The sequence below is a fragment of the Eurosta solidaginis genome, chromosome 1, assembly GCF_040869045.1.
Source record: "Eurosta solidaginis isolate ZX-2024a chromosome 1, ASM4086904v1, whole genome shotgun sequence".
In the NCBI taxonomy this organism is placed as follows: domain Eukaryota; kingdom Metazoa; phylum Arthropoda; class Insecta; order Diptera; family Tephritidae; genus Eurosta; species Eurosta solidaginis.
In genome coordinates this window covers 69,651,454-69,671,810 of record NC_090319.1, presented here as the reverse complement: position 1 = coordinate 69,671,810, position 20,357 = coordinate 69,651,454, and the positions used below count along the sequence as shown (strand labels likewise).

General features: G+C 34.2%; 1 protein-coding gene and 1 long non-coding RNA gene across 3 annotated transcripts in view; one reads left to right on the top strand and one right to left on the bottom strand.

The window, feature by feature from the left end:
- Positions 1 to 16,227, top strand: part of LOC137234542 (histone-lysine N-methyltransferase 2D-like) — a 47,618-nt gene extending 31,391 nt beyond the window's left edge. Inside the window, exons 3-4 of one of the 2 annotated variants that reach the window (XM_067758009.1) lie at positions 5,785 to 6,010; positions 15,422 to 16,227. In XM_067758009.1, the coding sequence (XP_067614110.1) occupies positions 5,785 to 6,010; positions 15,422 to 16,016 (821 nt within the window). In that variant the 3' untranslated portion in view covers positions 16,017 to 16,227. Of the gene's footprint in view, positions 1 to 5,784; positions 6,011 to 8,370; positions 8,551 to 15,421 lie in introns of those variants that run through there. The other variant, XM_067758010.1, reaches the window with a different exon arrangement.
- On the bottom strand, positions 5,487 to 16,150 carry LOC137234590 (uncharacterized). The gene is made up of 2 exons (XR_010947830.1): positions 15,613 to 16,150; positions 5,487 to 6,449 (listed from the first exon to the last, which is right to left on the bottom strand). It is a non-coding gene; the product is annotated as an uncharacterized lncRNA (long non-coding RNA).
- Positions 16,228 to 20,357: the final 4,130 nt, after the last annotated feature.

Here is a 20,357-nt window from a genome sequence, read left to right as displayed (position 1 = left end):
GTTTGTACGATATGGGTATCAAACGAAAGGTGTTACTGAGCATTTTAAGAGGGAGTGGACATTAGGTCTATAGGTGGACGCCTTTTCGAGATATCGCCATTAGGGTGGGCCAGGGGTGACTCTAGAATGTTTGTACGATATGGGTATCAAACGAAAGGTGTTACTAACCTTTTTAAGAGGGAGTGGACATTAGGTCTATAGGTGGACGCCTTTTCGAGATATCGCCATTAGGGTGGGCCAGGGTGACTCTAGAATGTGTTTGTACGATATGGGTATCAAATGAAAGGTGGTAATGAGTATTTTAAAAGGGAGTAATCCTTAGTTCTATAGGTGGACGCCTTTTCGAAATATCGCCATTAGGGTGGGCCAGGTGTGACTCTAGAATGTTTGTACGATATGGGTATCAAACGAAAGGTGTTACTGAGCATTTTAAGAGGGAGTGGGCATTAGGTCTATAGGTGGACGCCTTTTCGAGATATCGCCATTAGGGTGGGCCAGGGGTGACTCTAGAATGTTTGTACGATATGGGTATCAAACGAAAGGTGTTACTGAGCATTTTAAGAGGGAGTGGACACTAGGTCTATAGGTGGACGCCTTTTCGAGATATCGCCATTAGGGTGGGCCAGGGGTGACTCTAGAATGTTTGTACGATATGGGTATCAAACGAAAGGTGTTAGTGAGCATTTTAAGAGGGAGTGGGCATTAGGTCTATAGGTGGACGCCTTTTCGAGATATCGCCATTAGGGTGGGACAGGGGTGACTCTGGTATGTGTTGTACGATATGGATATCAAATTAAAGGTATTAATGAGGGTTTTAAAAGCGAGTGGCCCTTAGATGTATATGTGAAAGCGTTCTCGCGATATCGACCAAAATGTGGACCAGGTGATCCAGAAAGTCATCTGTCGGGTACTGCTAATTTATTTATATATGCAATACCACTAACAGTATTCCTGCCAAGATTCCAAGGGCTGTTGATTTCGCCTTGTAGAACTTTTTCATTTTCTTCTACTTAATATGGTAGGTGTCACACCCATTTTACAAAGTTTTTTCCAAAGTTATATTTTGCGTCAATAAACCAATCCAGTTACCATGTTTCATCCCTTTTTTCGTATTTGGTATAGAATTATGGCATTTTTTTCATTTTTCGTAATTTTCGATATCGATAAAGTGGGCGTGGTTATGGTCAGATTTCGCCCATTTTTTATACCAAGAAAAAGTGAGTTCAGGTAAGTACATGGACTAAGTTTAGTAAAGATATATCGGATTTTGCTCAAGTTATTGTGTTAACGGCCGAGCGGAAGGACAGACGGTGGACTGTGTATAAAAACTGGGCGTGGCTTCCACCGATTTCGCCCATTTTCACAGAGAACAGTTACCGTGATAGAATCTATGCTCCTACCAAATTTGAGAAGGATTGGTAAATTTTTGTTCGACTTATGGCAATAAAAGTATTCTAGACAAACTAAATGAAAATGGGCGGAGCCACGCCCATTTTGCAATTTTCTTTTATTTTTGTATTTTGTTGCATCATATCATTACTGGAGTTGAATTTTGACTTAATTTACTTATATACAGTAAAGATATTAAATTTTTTGTTAAAATTTGAATTAAAAAAAATTTTTTTTTAAAAAGTGGGCGTGTTCTTCATCCAATTTTGCTAATTTTTATTTAGCACATATAGAGTAATAGTAGTAACGTTCCTGCCAAATTTCATCATGATATCTTCAACGACTGCTAAATTACAGCTTGCAAAACTTTTAAATTACCTTCTTGTAAAAGTGGGCGGTGCCACGCCCATTGTCCAAAATCTTACTAATTTTCTATTCTTCGTCATAACGTCAACCCATCTACCAAGTTTCGTCGCTTTATCTGTCTTTTGTAATGAATTATCGCACTTTTTCGGTTTTTCGAAATTTTCGATATCGAAAAAGTGGGCGTGGTTATAGTCCGATATCGTTCATTTTAAATAGCGATCTGAGATGAGTGCTCAGGAACCTACATACCAAATTTCATCAAGATACCTCAAAATTTACTCAAGTTATCGTGTTAACGGACGGACAGACGGACATGGCTCAATCAAATTTTTTTTCGATCCTGATTATTTTGATATATGGAAGTCTATATCTATCTCGATTCCTTTATATATGTACAACCAACCGTTATCCAATCAAACTTAATATACTCTGTGAGCTCTGCTCAACTGAGTATAATAACAAGTGGCAGCATCCTCATAAGTACAAAGTTGAGAGCGCAGTGAGCGTTAAATTCTCTTTGAAATTTGCTCATGTATTGACAGTTGATCGCCGTTGAAATGGCCTGTAAGTTAGATTGACCTGGAATCTGTCAATTTTACAGAATTTTGTTAACTTAAGAGCGACAATTTCTCTTCTTTTGAAATGACTAAACTAATTTGTTCCTTGGCAAAGAACTCGGTCGAATTAACCATAATTCGACCAATTTCTCCGAATTTCGGTTAAGCCAAGAACAACAGAACCGATTTGTTGTTTTTACTAGCACCATTTCTTTCAGTGAAGAATTTGATCCTTCTCAAATATGGACATATTTGCAAGCCAAGTGCACTAATTGGCCAAAGAAGTTATTGGAGGCGTACCAACATCACAGTATTGAATTCGAGATTGTGGAAAAGTCATTGTACACGTGCTCCACTATGTCTGAAAAAGGCCTTGTAAAATGGAGCCACTGCATTTTCTTGAACTTCTATCATGGGATAGGTACTTACCGCAGACCCTAATTGACCTCTGTTCTTTTTAAGCTTGAAAATGCATCAAAAATACCAAATTTTCCGTATTTTATTAGGTTTTCAAATCAACTCGCACAGTTTTGACAGCTTTTTCCTAAATTACTGCAGTGCTGGAAAGTTCCAGTGGAATATTAGTTTAGGTACCTAAAATGTAGGCGAACTCGCACCAAGCCTTAAATTTGAATCTATTGATACTGCAAGAAAAAATACTTATTCACCCATTCTGATTTATTAGCATTTTAAAATGTTACAGTCGCGACAACTCGGAGTTGCGGTCGCGACCAGTATTGCCAGAACTTTTCCAGAATAAAGGCTAGATGGACAAAAAAGGGCCCTAACGCCATTCGCGTAGATGCAATTTGAAATGGTTCGAGTTCGTCGTTTAGGGCAGCATATAGCATTGCATAGCTCCTTTGTCTACATACCAGAAATAGTTTCGAATCATAAGAAACAGCCAATCGATGGTGATGATGCTTTAATGAAGTTACTACGCCTCGATTTCTGCATACGAAAGCGTTATCTATTCTTAAGCCCCTCAAATTTTAACTTTTGACGAAGATTTTCCAAAATTTTGCAAAAGAGCTAAAAAATGTCTGATAAAAGCTTAAAAAAAGGCATAAAGCTAAATCGCAAATTTTCAAGCTAAACGGAGAAAAAAAGCTAATCTAGCTTGAAACAAGTAAGGAAGTCTTAAGTTCGGGTGAAACCGAACATTACATATCCAGCTGTACACTTGAAAAGCTGTAGTTATTTGTTTTGTGTGCTTAATAGTGTTACAAGGCTGCGCAATAATACATATACATATGGTTCTATTCTGAACTAATTTGCGCTTAAAAGAAGCAAAAAGATACAGAGGCTAACACCAATGAACTTGAGCGGGTAATAATGCAGTTTTCCTTCAGATATGGGGATATCCATACTTTTTATTTTAAAATAACAGAACAATAAATATAAAAACACAAGTGTCATTGTACTAAAAAGCGTTATTACACAAAAAAAAAGGGCGGGTTATTAAAGAAATTTTCCAACTTTTACTAGAAATAGCTTATTACCTGCACCTATGCACTTTTACAAAATATTTTATATAAAAAAAAAGGCGATTTAACCGATTTAGTCCATTTTTACTGAAAATATTTCCTGTTAAACACCAAATTTTTCTTCGAGTCCGAAACATTGAAAATTACTTAGACAAAAAAGGGGCGGTGCCACACCCATTTTCAAAATTGTTGGGGGCTTTCAATTTAATGTTATAATTCAATTTAGAAAGTAAAATTCTGTTGATACAAAACTCTTTTTCGCTAAGATATAGTTTATTATTTTCATCTACAAACCTTTTAAAAATCTTAACCGATCTCGTCCATTTCTATAAAAAAATAATTCAAAAGAACCGAACGTATAACTAAACAATCATCATCATATGTGACCCGGTCTATGAAAAGGTGGCTTCCCAGCAAACACAGTTTCTAACGTTAGAGAAATATTGTAATTTTACATTAGAATTCTAATGTAGTTCTCTAATGCAGTTCGAATCGAAAACTAGGTTAGAGAACTAGGTTAGAATTCGACTGTGAAACGATTCGAATAACACTAGAAATGCGATGTTATGATTATTGTCACAGTTATCGATTATTTGCACGACATGATCACTTATTCTTAGTGTCATACAAACAAAATAAAAATAGTGGAAATATTGCGAGTTGCGAAATAAGTTTTTTTTATTTATAATAATAAATACTAGTAAGTTAAAATGAATCAAAAAAGGTTAAAAAAGGAAAGCGAGCAGATTATTGAAGTGCTATTTGAATGGCATGAAGAAAACGCTTCCTCATCCGTACCTCAAACCAACGCTGAGCTCAATCTTTAAGTACGTTTTTAATTTTATAATAGAAAAAGCCTTTGAAATATGTTCATCCTTAATACATAAGATTATAACCAAATAAACGTATTTGATATAATGAAACAATGAAAATTTCGCAGATTTTAAATAATTGAACTTAATTGCGCATCACTTCAAAATTCTCATTAGAAACTTATTAGAATTTGACGTTAGAATTCGATTAGAATTCTAACCCTTTTCTCGATATCGAGAACGAAGTCCCCTTTTTGTCGAGAATGCTATAATTCGCGACAGTTTCGCAAATCGTCGTCTAACCTTCTACCTTAGAGAAATACATTAGAATTCGATTCGTCTTCTAATCGTTTTCTAACCTAAATGCTTGTCGGGATATGACTCAAAAAAGAAATTGCAAGAAACAGCTATTTTTTTTTTTTTGAGTCATAAGCCACCATTTCATAGAGCGGTCACATACATATATAATATTGCTAATTGCTGTTTTTATGTACGGGTCCCTTTTTCGCTCTTATTTGGAATCCAAATCTATAAATAAAGTTTTGGTTGTAAAGATGGAGATGCGGGCTATTAACCGGCTTTGGGCAATTTTCGTCATAGTGCTTTTGTTTAGCTATATTTTATTAAAATAATTTGTTAAAAATTAACGATTTTGAGCTCACAAAGAAATCTATTTACACTATGACACTATTGTGAATATTTGCACTGCATTACCGGCATTTGCTATCACACTGTAGATGGCAGTGCAAGCTGTAAGTTTAATTGATTGATAGAACAGCTGATTTTTGTTGATATTTGAGAGAATTTAATATTGGTTGCGCAAGATGCGCATGATGGGTACGGCTCGTAAAAAATAATTGAAAGGACCGATCGTATAACTAAACAATGTCTGTTTATTATTTATTTTACATTACAAAGTTTTGATAGGTACATAACTTCAAGATAAATTTTTGTAACAAATTAATGTCCACTTGCAGTGCGGTAGATTATTTTTTTAGCTCAGAGTTAATTTAAAAAAGTTGTCAAAAACGTATGAGTTTAACCCTTCATGTCAGGTTAAGTCTGAGTTAAAAATTTAACTTTCCGTTCTGCAAATGGGCCTAAGTAAATAACGCACTTAAAACCTAATATTTCATAATATTCAAGTTCTAATAACTTTTTCTTCCCTTACAGCCGCTTGGAAAGCACCAATAAATCTTACACAAGAAGCGCATGAACGTGTCAAACGTTCTTTAGCTGATCCATATTTTGAACAAAAGTCGAAACGTCAAAAGATCTCACCCTATCAGGAGGAAATACCAGAGACAATAGTCTGTGTTGAATACCCACACAATGATAAACCACCAAAGGTGATATTTTCACAAGTGGCCGATCCAGAATCGTTGAAAAAAGCTGTCGTGTATGTATATATCAAACAATATTTTACTTATATGAGCTGTACTGCCGCCCATAGCAAAAAGCCAGTAAAGTGTAAAAGTAAACGCGTAGAAAATTGAATTTGGAAGATTCAGATTTTTCAAGCACATTTAAAATTTAAGACTGTTTTACCTTTAACTGCGAATTTTAAATAAGTATTTAGTTAATAAGTAAATTGTAATCGCAGAAATTTATTGGAATTAAAATCCCTAAAAGGCAGTGAGTGCATTTTACTGCCTTTTTGCTATGGGCGGCAGTGTAAATAATTTTTGCTCCATATTTTCTTATTTTATGTTCTGAAATTGTGTGAAATCGTATTATTTTGGGTTTTTCCAACATCGGTAAATCGTTTCGTCACTGTGTTAAGTAAATCGCAATCGTTAAATTTGCTTCCTTTATTTGAAAGTTAAAGAACGACATTACTAAAATGAGAAAAAATTCAAATTACGAAAGTTAAAAAACATTAAATTTATAAGGTAACAAGTAAGGAAGGCTAAGTTCGGGTGTAACCGAACATTACATACTCAGCTAAGAGCTTTGGAGACAAAATAAGAGAAAATCACCATGTTGGAAAACGAACCTAGGGTAACCCTGGAATGTGTTTGTATGACATTGGTATCAAATGGAAGGTAATAAATAGTATTTTAAAAGGGAGTCGGCCATAGTTCTATAGGTGGACGCCCTTTCGAGAAATCGCCATAAAGGTGGACCAAGGGTGACTCTAGAATGTGTTTGTACGATATGGGTATCAAATTACAGGTATTAATGAAGGTTTTAAAAGGGAATGAACCTTAGTTGTATATGTGGAGTTTTCGAGATATCGGACCAGGGAGACCCAGAACATCATCTGTCGGGTACCGCTTATTTATTTATATATGTAATACCACGAACAGTATTCCTGTCATGATTCCAAGGGCTTTGGATTTCGTCCTGCAGAACTTTTTCATTTTCTTCTATTTAATATGGTAAATGTCACACCCATTTTACAAATTTTTTTCTAAAGTTGTATTTTGGTAATGAATTATCGCAGTTTTTCGGTTTTTCGAAATTTTCAATATCGAAAAAGTTGGCGTGGTTATGGTCCGATTTCGTTCATTTTAAATAGCGATCTGAGATGAGTGACCAGGAACGTACACACCAAATTTCATCAAGATACCTCAAAATTTACTCAAGTTATAGTGTTTATGGACGGACGGACGGACGGACATCGCTAAATGAAATTTCTTTTTTCGTCCAGATCATTTTGATATATAGAAGTCTATATCTATCTCGATTAGTTTATGCCGTTAGAGGGTACCGTTATGTGAACAAAATTAATATACTCTGTGAGCTCTGCTCAGCTGAGTATAAAGATTTGGGTATAGCTGCTGATAATGGTTTTAATATAGCACAGACCTGGCGCTGGAATTGTTTCTGCTATTCACGGGCCTATTAAAATAAAGTGGCTCTAGAACGTGTTTTAGTGATTTGGATATCAAACCAAAGGCCTTGGGGCTATTAATGTAGGATTATATTTAACATAATTCAATATCTCACCTGGTTACAGTATATTGATCTACATTAGTGGGTACCCCAGAAATATGCTTGTATAAAAATAGCAAACAACGAATGGTGTACATAAATGAAGTCTTCAATAAAGATTCGTTTTCAATTCGACAACTCAATTCGTTACGATCAATCAAAATGTTGTTAAATTACAGAGATGAAGGAATATCGAGTGGATCTTTCTTTTTACAGAAATATAAGAAATATGAAAATATAAGTGATCGGTCAGGATAATAGTTTACACGTCGGCTATACCATTTTCAGGTGCAGTTCAGAAAGTTGCAATTGAAGTTCAGACAATTCTAAAATGAAGTTCAGAAAGTTGCAATTGAAGTTCAGAAAACTACAAATGAGGTTCAGATGTTGCAATTGAAGTTCAGAAAATAGCAATTCAATTTCAGATGCCAAAAACTTGTTGACTCAATGTTGCAAATTTTCTAAATATTTCTTTATCGTATTAAAATAAGATAACGGTTGAAATTTTTTTACGTTTTGATTTGTTAAATAGTTGGGCCATAAGAAGGAAACAGTTAATTTTTTTTATAGAAGCGATTACAGGTACTTTTTAATCCATTATTTTTTACGTATTGTGGCGAATATTAGCAGTTCTATACATCACTATGCTGCTACTAAATAAATCCACAACAACAATAAAGCAATCAGCCACACTTCCATATATATACACATAAAAGCAAGCAGCCACACTTACGTACATGAACACAAGAACAGAAGCTGTTACTCACATATACACATGCATATAGCTAAATAACCAAGTATTAAATACAACTGTTCCAGAAGGCATGCCCGTGAAAAAAGCAAGCAGCCACACTTATGTACATGAACACTTCGACAGTAAGCCATTTACACACATGCATAGAAGGCAACGAAGATTATTTCACACATATAACCAGCAGCTTGAAGCGAAGATTTTATTTCACATTCACATATGTAGTCATCAGCTAAGAACAGTTACTCACACATACACGCGCATATAGCTAGAAGAAAAACATAAACTACAGATATACATACATGTATATAGCTAAATAACCAAGTATGAAATACAACTGTTCAAGAAGGCATATCCGTGAAAAGTCTAGACTGTAGGAGAAATTGGTGAACGAGGCTTACTGAGAGTATAAAAGCAGCGCGGTGCAGCGATATGGAGTCAGTTTCATTTTAACACGCTTTAGTGAAGTGCACGGTGTGTACAATTCTCTCCCAAAGTAGTCTAAATAAAGACCATTTTGCCATACTGAATATTGAAGTTATTTATTCGGCAGTTCAGCGATCCGAACGTTAGCAGAAAGTGTATAATAAGCAGGAATTTCTCAAAATTCGTTACAGTATGTACATATGTTCACTAAGATTTTGACCGCGTCTGTATAACGAGATTATCCTCATTTTCCTACTTAACTCCTAGTCGGTAACTAAATAATATAAATTTTTCCCTTCGGTAATCGGTAATTATCAAAAAAAATTTAGAGATGCCTAGTTTTTCTTATACATATACTTAGAATTATCTCTAAGGTTGACACCTTTCTGGATACGTAATAAAAAAGAAAAGTGAAAATTTGTCGTGGATTTATTGTAGGCTATTATATTGTGACGAATATTAGCATCACTAAGCTGATACTAAATAAATAATCACGCAACAATAACATGAACATGAAGCAGCCACTCGTATATATATGAGCACATCAATCATCATTTACACACATATATAAAAGGCAACGAAGAGATAACTCACACACAGATGTAGTCATCAGCCGAAGTTGTTACTCACACATACACAGGCATATAGGTAGCTCAATGACCAAGCAGGAGATACAGCAGTTCTAGAAGGCGAAACGTCTAGACTTTAATACAAATATCCGAATGAAGCAACGGAGAGTATAAAAGTAGCGCAAGCTGAGTAATCAGTTTTCATTTAATCACGCTATTGGTTGTGAAGTATAATTGTGAAGTACTACTCTCAAAGTAATCTAAATAAAGACAGTACTGAATATTGGAGTTATTTATTCAACAGTTTAGAGATTCGAATGTTAGGAGAAGGTGCATAATATCCAGGATTTCCCTAAATTCGTTACAATATGTTTAAACGTGGTCCAATAAATAAAAATGTTTTAAAAAGCAAGATAATTTAAAGTACACCATAGCTAAATAAAAAGGTTAAAATGGTTTTAAAAAGTTAAACGAATTTAAAATTCGACGCCCGAGTGGAATATCACCATATCTTGACTGCCTGTCAGTTCGACAACGTCCTACCACAGAAATTGCTTGGTAAAAACTATCACAGATTGTTTTTCTATGAATGTGTTTTAAAAACTCCTTATCTCGTTTCACAAACGCCCTATTTGAGCTCAATTTGTATTGAATGTATACTGAGATAAGGCGTCCTTGAAACAAATAGTGCGATAGGCACAAGAAGGTGTTGAGTAAAATTTTGTGGTTGGGCATTTTTTGGAAACAATCATAAGGTTATGCGTTCTTCAAACAAATTTGAATATTCGTAGGGCGTTTTTCAAAAGTTTACCCAGATACAGCGTTTTCGAACATATTTTCCATACCAATACATTTTAAATGGTTCACACCTCAACGTACCAAGGAAGAATTTAAAATTAGCTTCAACTTAACGGGCTTTCTCAGTGAGATATGTTTATTTTTGAATTTTTTCAGTTTTTCTTTTTAATTAATTTTTATTTTATATGTTCTCTCACTATCACTGATATCATTTATTACCGAAGATTTTTTTGAAATAGTTATTTTGCGACTAAAAAGGGTTTCGGAAATGGTAAATCTCGCGTAAACTCTGTTAGATTTAAGGGAATTTCTGAACAGTTCGCGGATAATTTTGGAATCATTTCTATACATTTTTTGTAGTAATGTTGGGTAGATTACGGGAGATCACTTCAAGTTTGTTTCGGGTACTATTTCGGGAACTCTGAGTATGTGGGGGACATTTCGCGATTATTTGCACGATTCTTTGTAGATTATTTGGGAACTATTTTGTAATCGTTATAAAATCATATTGGGATTATTCCGGAGACATTTCAAAATAGTTGTGGGATTATGTTAGCGACTATTTCGGTATCATTTTAGTACTATTTTGAAATTGTTTAGCAGGTTTCGAAAAATTCATTTACGAATACGAAAAATTATCGCGTTGTCATTATTGGATTGTGATTCGCATATTATTGGTGTGTTATCGATCGATAACAACTGTTTTCGAAGAGATGTCGGTATATTATGAACGTGTTATCGGTTTACTATCGTAAATTTATCGATATAATATCGATTTATTAAAAAAATCGTATAGATGTGATGTCGACAAAATATCGATTTTTTCTCAAAAAGTTATCGATATATTGTCGAAAAACTATCGATTTGTTATGAAAAAAATATATCCATAACTTCTCGATAGCCAATTTTTTTTTATAACAAATCGATAACTCTGTTAGCTAACATATGTACGTCTAACACGTGATTACACTAACCTTTTCCTTTATTTTTCCCGCAAAACGGGCGTTCTCTGTGAGCAACCAAATTTAATATAGTTATTTAAAGAGTGATTATTAAATAACCGTTTTAATTGAAAATATCAATTCCGGAAATTGTTATCTGCGATCTCTGGAATAAAAACCCCCAGTGCGTTAGGGAGCTTAGATTATACCCGAGGCGTGCTTGTCGTAAGATGCTAGAAACAGTCCCCTGCGTCATTGGGGCTCGCGTTACAATGATTTGTATAACTGCATTGGCTTTGAATGTTCGTTTGCGGTTTTACATACTGCTATACTCTTAGGTTTAGCCTGATATTTTAATTTTATTTTTTCTTATACAATGTGATGTCAAATTGTTACAACATACTAATTTTCTATGTACCTCTTTTAAACTTTTTAATTTTAAGGTTGGCTCTATATTTACATATATATCTGTCTATTACAATAATTAGTCGATCGAAATTATTGCTTGCCTTTAGTTAAGGTCGATAACTGTAAAAATGCGTAGGATTCGTCCCATTCCAACCGTGAAATGTCCCTATGGAAATGTTTATTAGCGTCGTAAACTAAATCTATTTCCACAGCATGATTGTAGGTATTAACGTCAGCGTGTGTATCAACTTGTTTGTTGTTGATCAGTAATTGTCTCTAGTTTAATTTGGATTTTTTAAAATTGCATATAGTTACATATGTAATACTCCTACATATATTGCTAATAGAAAATGATCGCAATGTGTTTTGAACTCGAAATCAAAACAAGACAGCCTATACAATTTTTACTTCCTTTATATTAGGTCGGTTGAATGTTTGTCCGCTTTTCATACAAATCTTGCAATCGATTTTTAAGTAACTTCTCATTGAGCTACAAACGTGAAACTTTACACATACTTAGGTTAGAACACCGTGACAATGCAACAAAAAGAAAAAAATTTGTTGGGTGGCGCACGGATCGAAATAATTAGATAAGAATTTGAAAATTTTCAAACCAGCTTTTAAGTAACTTCTCGATGAGCTTCACAGATAGGATAAGACGCCGAGAAAATTTAAGAAAAGCAGAAAAAAATTCCGTTAGGTGGCGCATGGATCGAAATATTTAGATAAGAAAAGTAACTTCTCATTGAGCTAAAACATGAAACCTCAGAGACAGGTTAAGACACCGTGACAAAGGAATAAAATGAGAAAAAAATCCGTTAGGTGGGGCACGGATCGAAAAAATTAGATAATTTGGAAATTGGAAACCGGGTTTTAAGTAACTTGTCGATGAGCTAGAGACTAAAAATTTAGAGCTTAATTAAGAGGTCGATGACAGCCGATGACACAATACAAAAAGTTTCTCTAGGGGGCGCACGGACTGAGATATTTAGAAAAATCAAACGGAACGGAGGGAATTTTGTGATTGATTTTTTGTAAGTTCTCATTGAGCTACAAGCTTAAAACTGAACAGATAGGTTAAGACACCGAGAAAATGTAAAAAAAGGAGAAAATAAAAATAAAATAAAAAAATGTTTAACACTTCCTTTATATAAATGGACAAAAATCAGCAAAAAATGTCTCCTTATATAAAGACATATTTTTGCTAAACTTTGATTTTTAAATTTTGACATAAAAATTGCAAAAATATTTATGAGAAGTAAAAACATCGGCGGCCACCGTGGTGTGATGGTAGCGTGCTCCGCCTACCACACCGTATGCCCTGGGTTCACACCCCGGGCAAAGCAACATCAAAATTTTAGAAATAAGGTTTTTCAATTAGAAGAAAATTTTTCTAAGCGGGGTCGCCCCTCGGCAGTGTTTGGCAAGCGCTCCGGGTGTATTTCTGCCATGAAAAGCTCTCAGTGAAAACTCATCTGCCTTGCAGATGCCGTTCGGAGTCAATTTGTACGGAAAATCAAGAGGAGCACGACGCAAATTGGAGGAGAAGCTCGGCCTTAGATCTCTTCGCGCCTTACATTTATTTATTTATTTTTTTAAACATAAAGGTGGAGCGCAATTGATTGACTAATAATATCTCCTTTCCTACCATCTTTCCAATCCAAGTGATGTGCGCTCCACTTTCATATTTTTATTTCTCATAAATATTTTCGCAATTTCTATGTCAAAATTTAAAAATCAAAGTTTAGCAAGAATATGTTTTTGTATAAGGAGACATTTTTCGCTGCTTTTGTCCATTTATATAAAGGAAGTGTTTAAAATTATTTTATTTTTATTGTGATTGTAGCAGCATAACACCGATTTCACACAGAGGCTTAATGAAATAATTAGTCAAGTTTTCTACATTAAAGCCCTAATTGAACTCGATCTTCCATACAAAATACAAATTCTTAATTATCTCATTATTGCTTTATTGAATGCCTAATCGAGTGGAAAATCCAGTCGGCTTCGCTTGGTGCCTCGAATTTTATTGTCAATGTAACAAATGACAAAACAAGTAAGGAAGGCTAAGTTCGGGTGCAATCCAACATTACATACTCAGCTGAGAGCTTCGAAGACAAAATAAGGGAAAATCACCATGTAGGAAAATGAACCAAGGGTAACCCTGGAATGTGTTTATATGACATGGGTATCAAATGGAAGGTATTAAAGAGCATTTTAAAAGGGAGTGGACCAGGGGTGACTCTAGAATGTGTTTGTACGATATGGGAATCAAATGAAAGGTGTTAATGAGGATTTTAAAGGGCTGGGCCTTAGTTCTATACCTGGAGGATGCCTTTTCGAGATATCGCCATAAAGGTCGACCAGGGGTGACTCTATAATGGGTTTGTACGATATGGGTATCAAATTAAAGATATTAATGAGGGTTTTAAAAGCGAGTGGCTCTTAGTTGTATATGTGAAGGCGTTTCCGAGATATCGACCAAAATGTGGACCAGGGTGACCCAGAAAATCATCTGTCGGGTACCGGGTACCACGAACAGTATTCCTGCCAAAATTCCAAGGGCTTTTGATTTCGCCTTGCAGAACTTTTTCATTTTCTTCTACTTAATATGGTAGGTGTCACACCCATTTTACAAAGTTTTTTCTAAAGTTATATTTTGCGTCAATAAACCAATCCAATTACCATGTTTCATCCCTTTTTTCGTATTTGGTATAGAATTATGGCATTTTTTTTCATTTTTCGTAATTTTCGATATCGAAAAAGTGGGCGTGGTCATAGACGGATTTCGGCCATTTTTTAAACCAAGATAAAGTGAGTTCAGATAAGTACGTGAACTAAGTTTAGTAAAGATATATCGATTTTTGCTCAAGTTAACGGCCAAGAGGGAGGACAGACGGTCTAGGGTGTATAAAAACTGGGCATGGCTTCAACTGATTTCGTCCATTTTATGCTAGAAGCTATGCCCTTACCAAATTTCACAGGGATTGGTAAATTTTTGTTCGACTTATGGCATTAAAATTATTCTAGACAAATTAAATGAAAAAGGGCGGAGCCACGCCTATTTTGAAATTTTCTTTTATTTTTGTATTTTTTTGCACCATATCTTACTGGAGTTGAATGTTGACATAATTCACTTATATACAGTAAAGATATTAAATTTTTTGTTAAAATTTGACCTAAAACAAAATTTTTTTTTTAAGTGAGCGTGTTCTTCACCCGATTTTGCTAATTTTTATTTAGCGCACATACAGTAATAGGAGTAACGTTCCTGCCAAATTTCATCATGATATCTTCAACGACTGCCAAATTACAGCTTGCAAAACTTTTAAATTACCTTCTTTTAAAAGTGGGAGGTGCCACGCCCATTGTCCAAAATTTTACTAATTTTCTATTCTGCGTCATAAGGTCAACCCACCTACCAAGTTTCATCGCTTTATCCGTCTTTGGCAATTTTTCGGTTTTTCGAAATTTTCGATATCGAAAAAGTGGGCGTCGTTATAGTCCGATAGCGTTCATTTTAAATAGCGATCTGAGGTGAGCACCCAGGAACCTACATATCAAATTTCATCAAGATACCTCAAAATTTACTCAAGTTATCGTGTTAACGGACATACGAACGGATGGACGGACGGGCGGACATGGCTCAATCAAATTTTTTTTCGATACTGATGATTTTGATATATGGAAGTCTATATCTATCTCGATTCCTTTATACCTGTACAACCAACCGTTACCCAGTCAAAGTTAATATTCTCTGTATGCAAAGCACTCTGAGTATAAAAACGTTTAAACAGCAATATATCGGCACTCTGATGTTTGGGAATGTACCTAGCCTTTTGTAGTAATATAGGAGTATTACAGATATGTAAAATTTAAAAAATATACATATAACTAGATACGCTGGATAACCCGTCGCACGTGAATACCAAAACTATTTGAACAAAAATAAAATTGTTATTTTATTTATTTATTCACAGCACTCTTGGTGGTATCGTTGTCGACAATCCAGAGGATGCAACTTTTTTGGTTATGACACGCGAAAGTCGCACATGCAAACTCATACAAGCTGTTTGTCATGTAGATTATGTACTCAAATCGAATTGGTTAGTGGAGAGTGCCAAATCAGGCCGGTTCCTGCCGCCTGATACTTACAAAATACAATACATACCTGTCGATGAAAATCTCAAATTTCACTTGGATACTGTATTACGTTCGACAATACGAAATACGCTTTTTGCTGGCAAACATTTCTTTGTAACACCTGATGTTTTTCCAGCACGTTCTGAAATTGTACGTATGATTGAATCATCTGGTGGTAAAGTAGAACCAAAACGCCGTAATGCACAAGCCATTGCTGAAACACATGCACAAGCGCCAGAATCATATATTATTGTAACATGTCCAAATGATATGCATTTATGTGTGGATTTAACGCGGCAAGGCAATCCAAAGTGTCCCATTGTTTCGACAGAATTTGTAATGAGTTCGATATTAAAGCAAAAATTAGAAATCGAACCAAATTTAATAACATACCTGTATAATAATAACTATTCTAGTACTAAGTCCAAATAGTATATTATCATTTGCCATTAAAACTATATACATAAACGTACTTAGTATAAACTATAATGCTAAATTAATATAATTGTAAAAAAGCTTTAGTTATATAATTGTAGTAAGACATAGTTATGTAGTAAGAAAAAAGAGACAAAGATTTTTTGTATACCATATTTCTTTAATACACACATAGTAAGTACATTAGACAGGGTTGGTCCCCATACAAAAAAAATTTAAAGATTATGTTGGGGGTTTCGGAACATTTTTTTTTTTTTTTTTTTTGATCCTTCGAAATACAGCCGAAAATGTTTTTTCGTTGTAACTTGGTTATTTGACGTCCAATTTTTAAAATTGATATGTAATTATTTAGGCCTTGCGAAGCTTCACATTTCCGTTTAAAGTCCTTTTAAGCTATGAAGTCGTTTTCACATAATTAGGTCAGCCAACAAAGTTGTAAACAAAGGATTATCTCCGTTTTTCGAAGTTAGCCTCCAAAAAATAGATATCGACTTTCGAAGTTCGAAATTCTACATTTCGAAATTTTATGTTATACCAAATTTCTCAAAAAAAGAATTCAGCCCTTCAAATAAGGGAAAAGAGCGGACCACGACCACATTTTTACTTTTTCAATTTGCTGAACGCGTTAACAAAAAAATAAATAAAATTTCGAAATGTAGAATTTCGAACTTGGAACTTCGTAAGCCGATATCTATTTTTTGGAGGCTAACTTCGAAAAACGGAGATAGTACTTTGTTTATTTAAGCCTCAATCTTTACAAAAAAGTGGGTTTGTCCAATACCCAGAAAAAAAGTTGATTTTGTAGCATAGTGTTATTATTATAAATACGAAACAACAGGTTTGACTCACTTATTTACTTTGACTTCCCCTATTCATGATATTTGGCATATCTTTATTAGCTTTTCAATGCAAACCCTAATAATAATTTTTCCTCCAAAAATATCATGAGTTTCAGGTCTAAGTATAATAAGAATCAGGTAAAATAACAGTTGCAATAAATATTGAAAGTGATATAACTTCTTTGTTTATTATTTTAGTAATATGGTTTAAAAGCAACATTTTCTTGAATTTTTAAGTACTTTCGTTTGGTAAGGAAAAAAGGATACTTTAGGGGGGTGCAACTTTTTTTAGCTGACCTAAACATGTGAAAACGACTTCATAGCTTAAAAGGACATGAAACGGAAAGGTGAAGCTTCACTAGGCCAAAATAATGACATATCAATTTTAAAAATCGGACGTCATATAACCAAGTTACAACGAAAAACCTTTTCGGCTGTATTTCGAAGAATCAAAAAAAAAAATAAAATTTTTTTTTCCGAAACCCTCTCAACATAATCTTTAAATATAGGGGCGGACATTAGGAATTTGTTTTTTGTATGGGGACCAACCCAGTCTAATACATACATACATATTCATAACTGTGGTCATAAGCTATAACTATGGCGGTCAATTTGTGAAAGGTATGTTTCGTATACAACACCACTTGCCTAGCCGATTTGTAAAATAGGCGGTGAAAGAGTATTCAAACAGGATACAACGCTGTTATACACAATGTTATGCATTTTTCAAATTGTAATAAAATTTCGACAATCGTATCTTTTCTAGGCCGACTTATGTGCTTATCAGTTACGTCCACAGATTAGAAATTTTAAACATTTTTTATCAAAAATGCTTAGCGTTGTAAAGGAAAATTATTAAGTGTTTATTTATTGTTACATACATACATACATTAATAGTATGTAATTAATTATATAAATATGTAAATATGTAATTTTTTACGAGGTAAAATCTAATTTGAAAAAAAAAATTATACGTATGTAAAATTGTATAAAAAGTCACAACTATTTCTTTCTAAGGCCCGGTTTTTCAGTACAAGTTCAACTCAGTTTGTCAGTTAAACTACGCTTAAACTTATTCTGCAGTTTTTCAGTCTACTTTAACTGAAGTTTAAGCTAAGCTCAAGCGGCCGATCTGCCAGGGTTAAACTCTACACCTTTTCCAGTTTTAAGTTCAGAAAATTGCAATTGAAGTTCAGAAAATTACAATTCAAGTTCAGAATTTCCAATTTAAATTCAGAAATTTACAATTCAAGTTCAGAAATTTACAATTCAAGTTCTGATTTTCCAATTCAAGTTCAGAAAATTACAATTCAAGTTCAGAAATTCAAATTTAAATTCAGAAAACTACAATTCAAGTTCAGAAAATTACAATTCAAGTTCAGAATTTTCATTTCAAGTTCAGAAAATTCCAATTTAAATTCAGAAAACTACAATTCAAGTTCAGAAAATTACACTTCGAATTCAGAAATTTATAAGTAGGGTGTTAATTTTCAAAAGTAAATTTAATTAATTAATTTTATACTTATATGTTACTTGCGGAAGTGTTGATGCTTCGTTGACCATGTTGCCAAAATGGTGGCTTGGGTATAGTGTACCCCAAGTTTTCTTCGAGGTTTGTACATACCGAACCTTGAAATCAAATGGAGGATAATTCTTTCCAACAAGTGCATGATGACGCTACGGCCAAGAAAGGGAAAGCTGGCATGATTTGTTACGAAACTGCCAAAATCGCGATTAAGTGCCAATTCATGATGAATGATGATGAATGCGGATAGGTTGAGATATTTTGACATATGGTGCCAAGATCTATGCAGACAGTACCAATACGTTACTTCCGGCAGTGTGGACGCTCCGTTGACTGTTTAAGTGGACATATCTTCCTCATCACTGCTGTCATACTCAGTGCAAATCTATGGTTGTGACGCTAAGAATATAGCTGGATGGCATTGCAATTGCTTCTTATGAGCGAGAGTTTTTTTCTTCGCTATCTCGCAAAATTGATTTAAACGAGTTAAGATATCCAATGCTTCCTTAACACATAGATACCATCTTACATGCTTTTATTTCCATTGGATGAAAAAAAAAATACCCGACAAATTTTCTGAACTTGAATTGAAAATTCTGAATTTGAATTGAAAATTCTGAACTTGAATTGTAATTTTCTGAACTTGAATTGCAATTTTCTGAATTTAAATTGTAATGTTCTGAACTTGAATTGGAAATTTCCGAATTTAAATTAGAATTTCTGAACTTGAATTGAAATTTTCTGAATTTGAATTGTAAATTTCTGAATTTAAATTGAAATTTCTGAACTTGAATTGTACTTTTCTGAACTTGAATTGAAAATTCTGAAATTGTAAATTCTGAACTTGAATTGTAATTTTCTGAACTCAATGCTGCAGACATTGGTGCGTTATCGGTAACTTTATAACAGCTGATTCGACCAACCTTATGGGAATCAATGTAATCGATTATTGGTGCAATATCGTAACGCTAAGGTCGTAACCGTTCGTAGCCAACGAATTGGTTTTTGGGTTTTCGCCATATCCATAACCTAAAAACATTTGAGTTGGTGAATTTAATAACTTTTTGTAGATTTTATTCATTGTATTTTTTGTGGAATATGTTTGTAATTTTTTGAGTTTCTTCATTTTTATGAAATTTTCCCGATTTTTAGGTTAAGGCTCCATTAATCGATAACAATATATCGTATAGGGTTACGTTAGGGATACGACTATAGCGATACGACAAACGGCACCAATGACTCCGCCTTAAACTCGAAAAGTTGTAGTTAACCTATCAGTTATTTGCGTTCGTACGAAATGGCGTCGAATATACCCAACAAGCGCGAGTACCATTAGAGCTCATGTTGATAACTAGGCATACTTCTAAAATCTCAAAAGTTGTTTCGAAACAGTGGTTCAACTCGAGCATCATAGCGTACTCAGCAAAAGAGGGAACTTTTTATAAAGCAAAATATGCTATTACTTAAGTTGAAAAAATGTAATTAACAACTTGTGGTTCTCTAACTGGACTCAAATGTAATATTCAATGATGTTTATGTAGGATCTTCGGTGTGGCAGGCCGAGCACGCTACCATCACACCACGGCAGCCGCCTATATAATTTATTCTTGATTAATTACGCTTCATTACTGCTATCCACCAGGTGTTTATTTTGTTTTGGTGGTGGAGATTTTTTTCAACTCCACCGCAACTCGATATGCAATGTACGTTATAAACAGGATAAATGTGTTGAATATTCATTTGAGAACTGTACATTTCTCAAAATCTCTCGAAATTAGGATAATAATTGGAAAATATTAATGACGTTGGAGATCAACTGGAAAACTTTTAATTTTAAAAAATTTCTCAAGTTTGGATCGTGACTGGACAATGAAGTTGGATATCAACTCGAGAACTATGTTGTTGTTGTTGTTGTAGCGATAAGGTTTCTCCCCGAGGGCTTTGTGGAGTGTTATCGATGTGATGTTCCTTTGC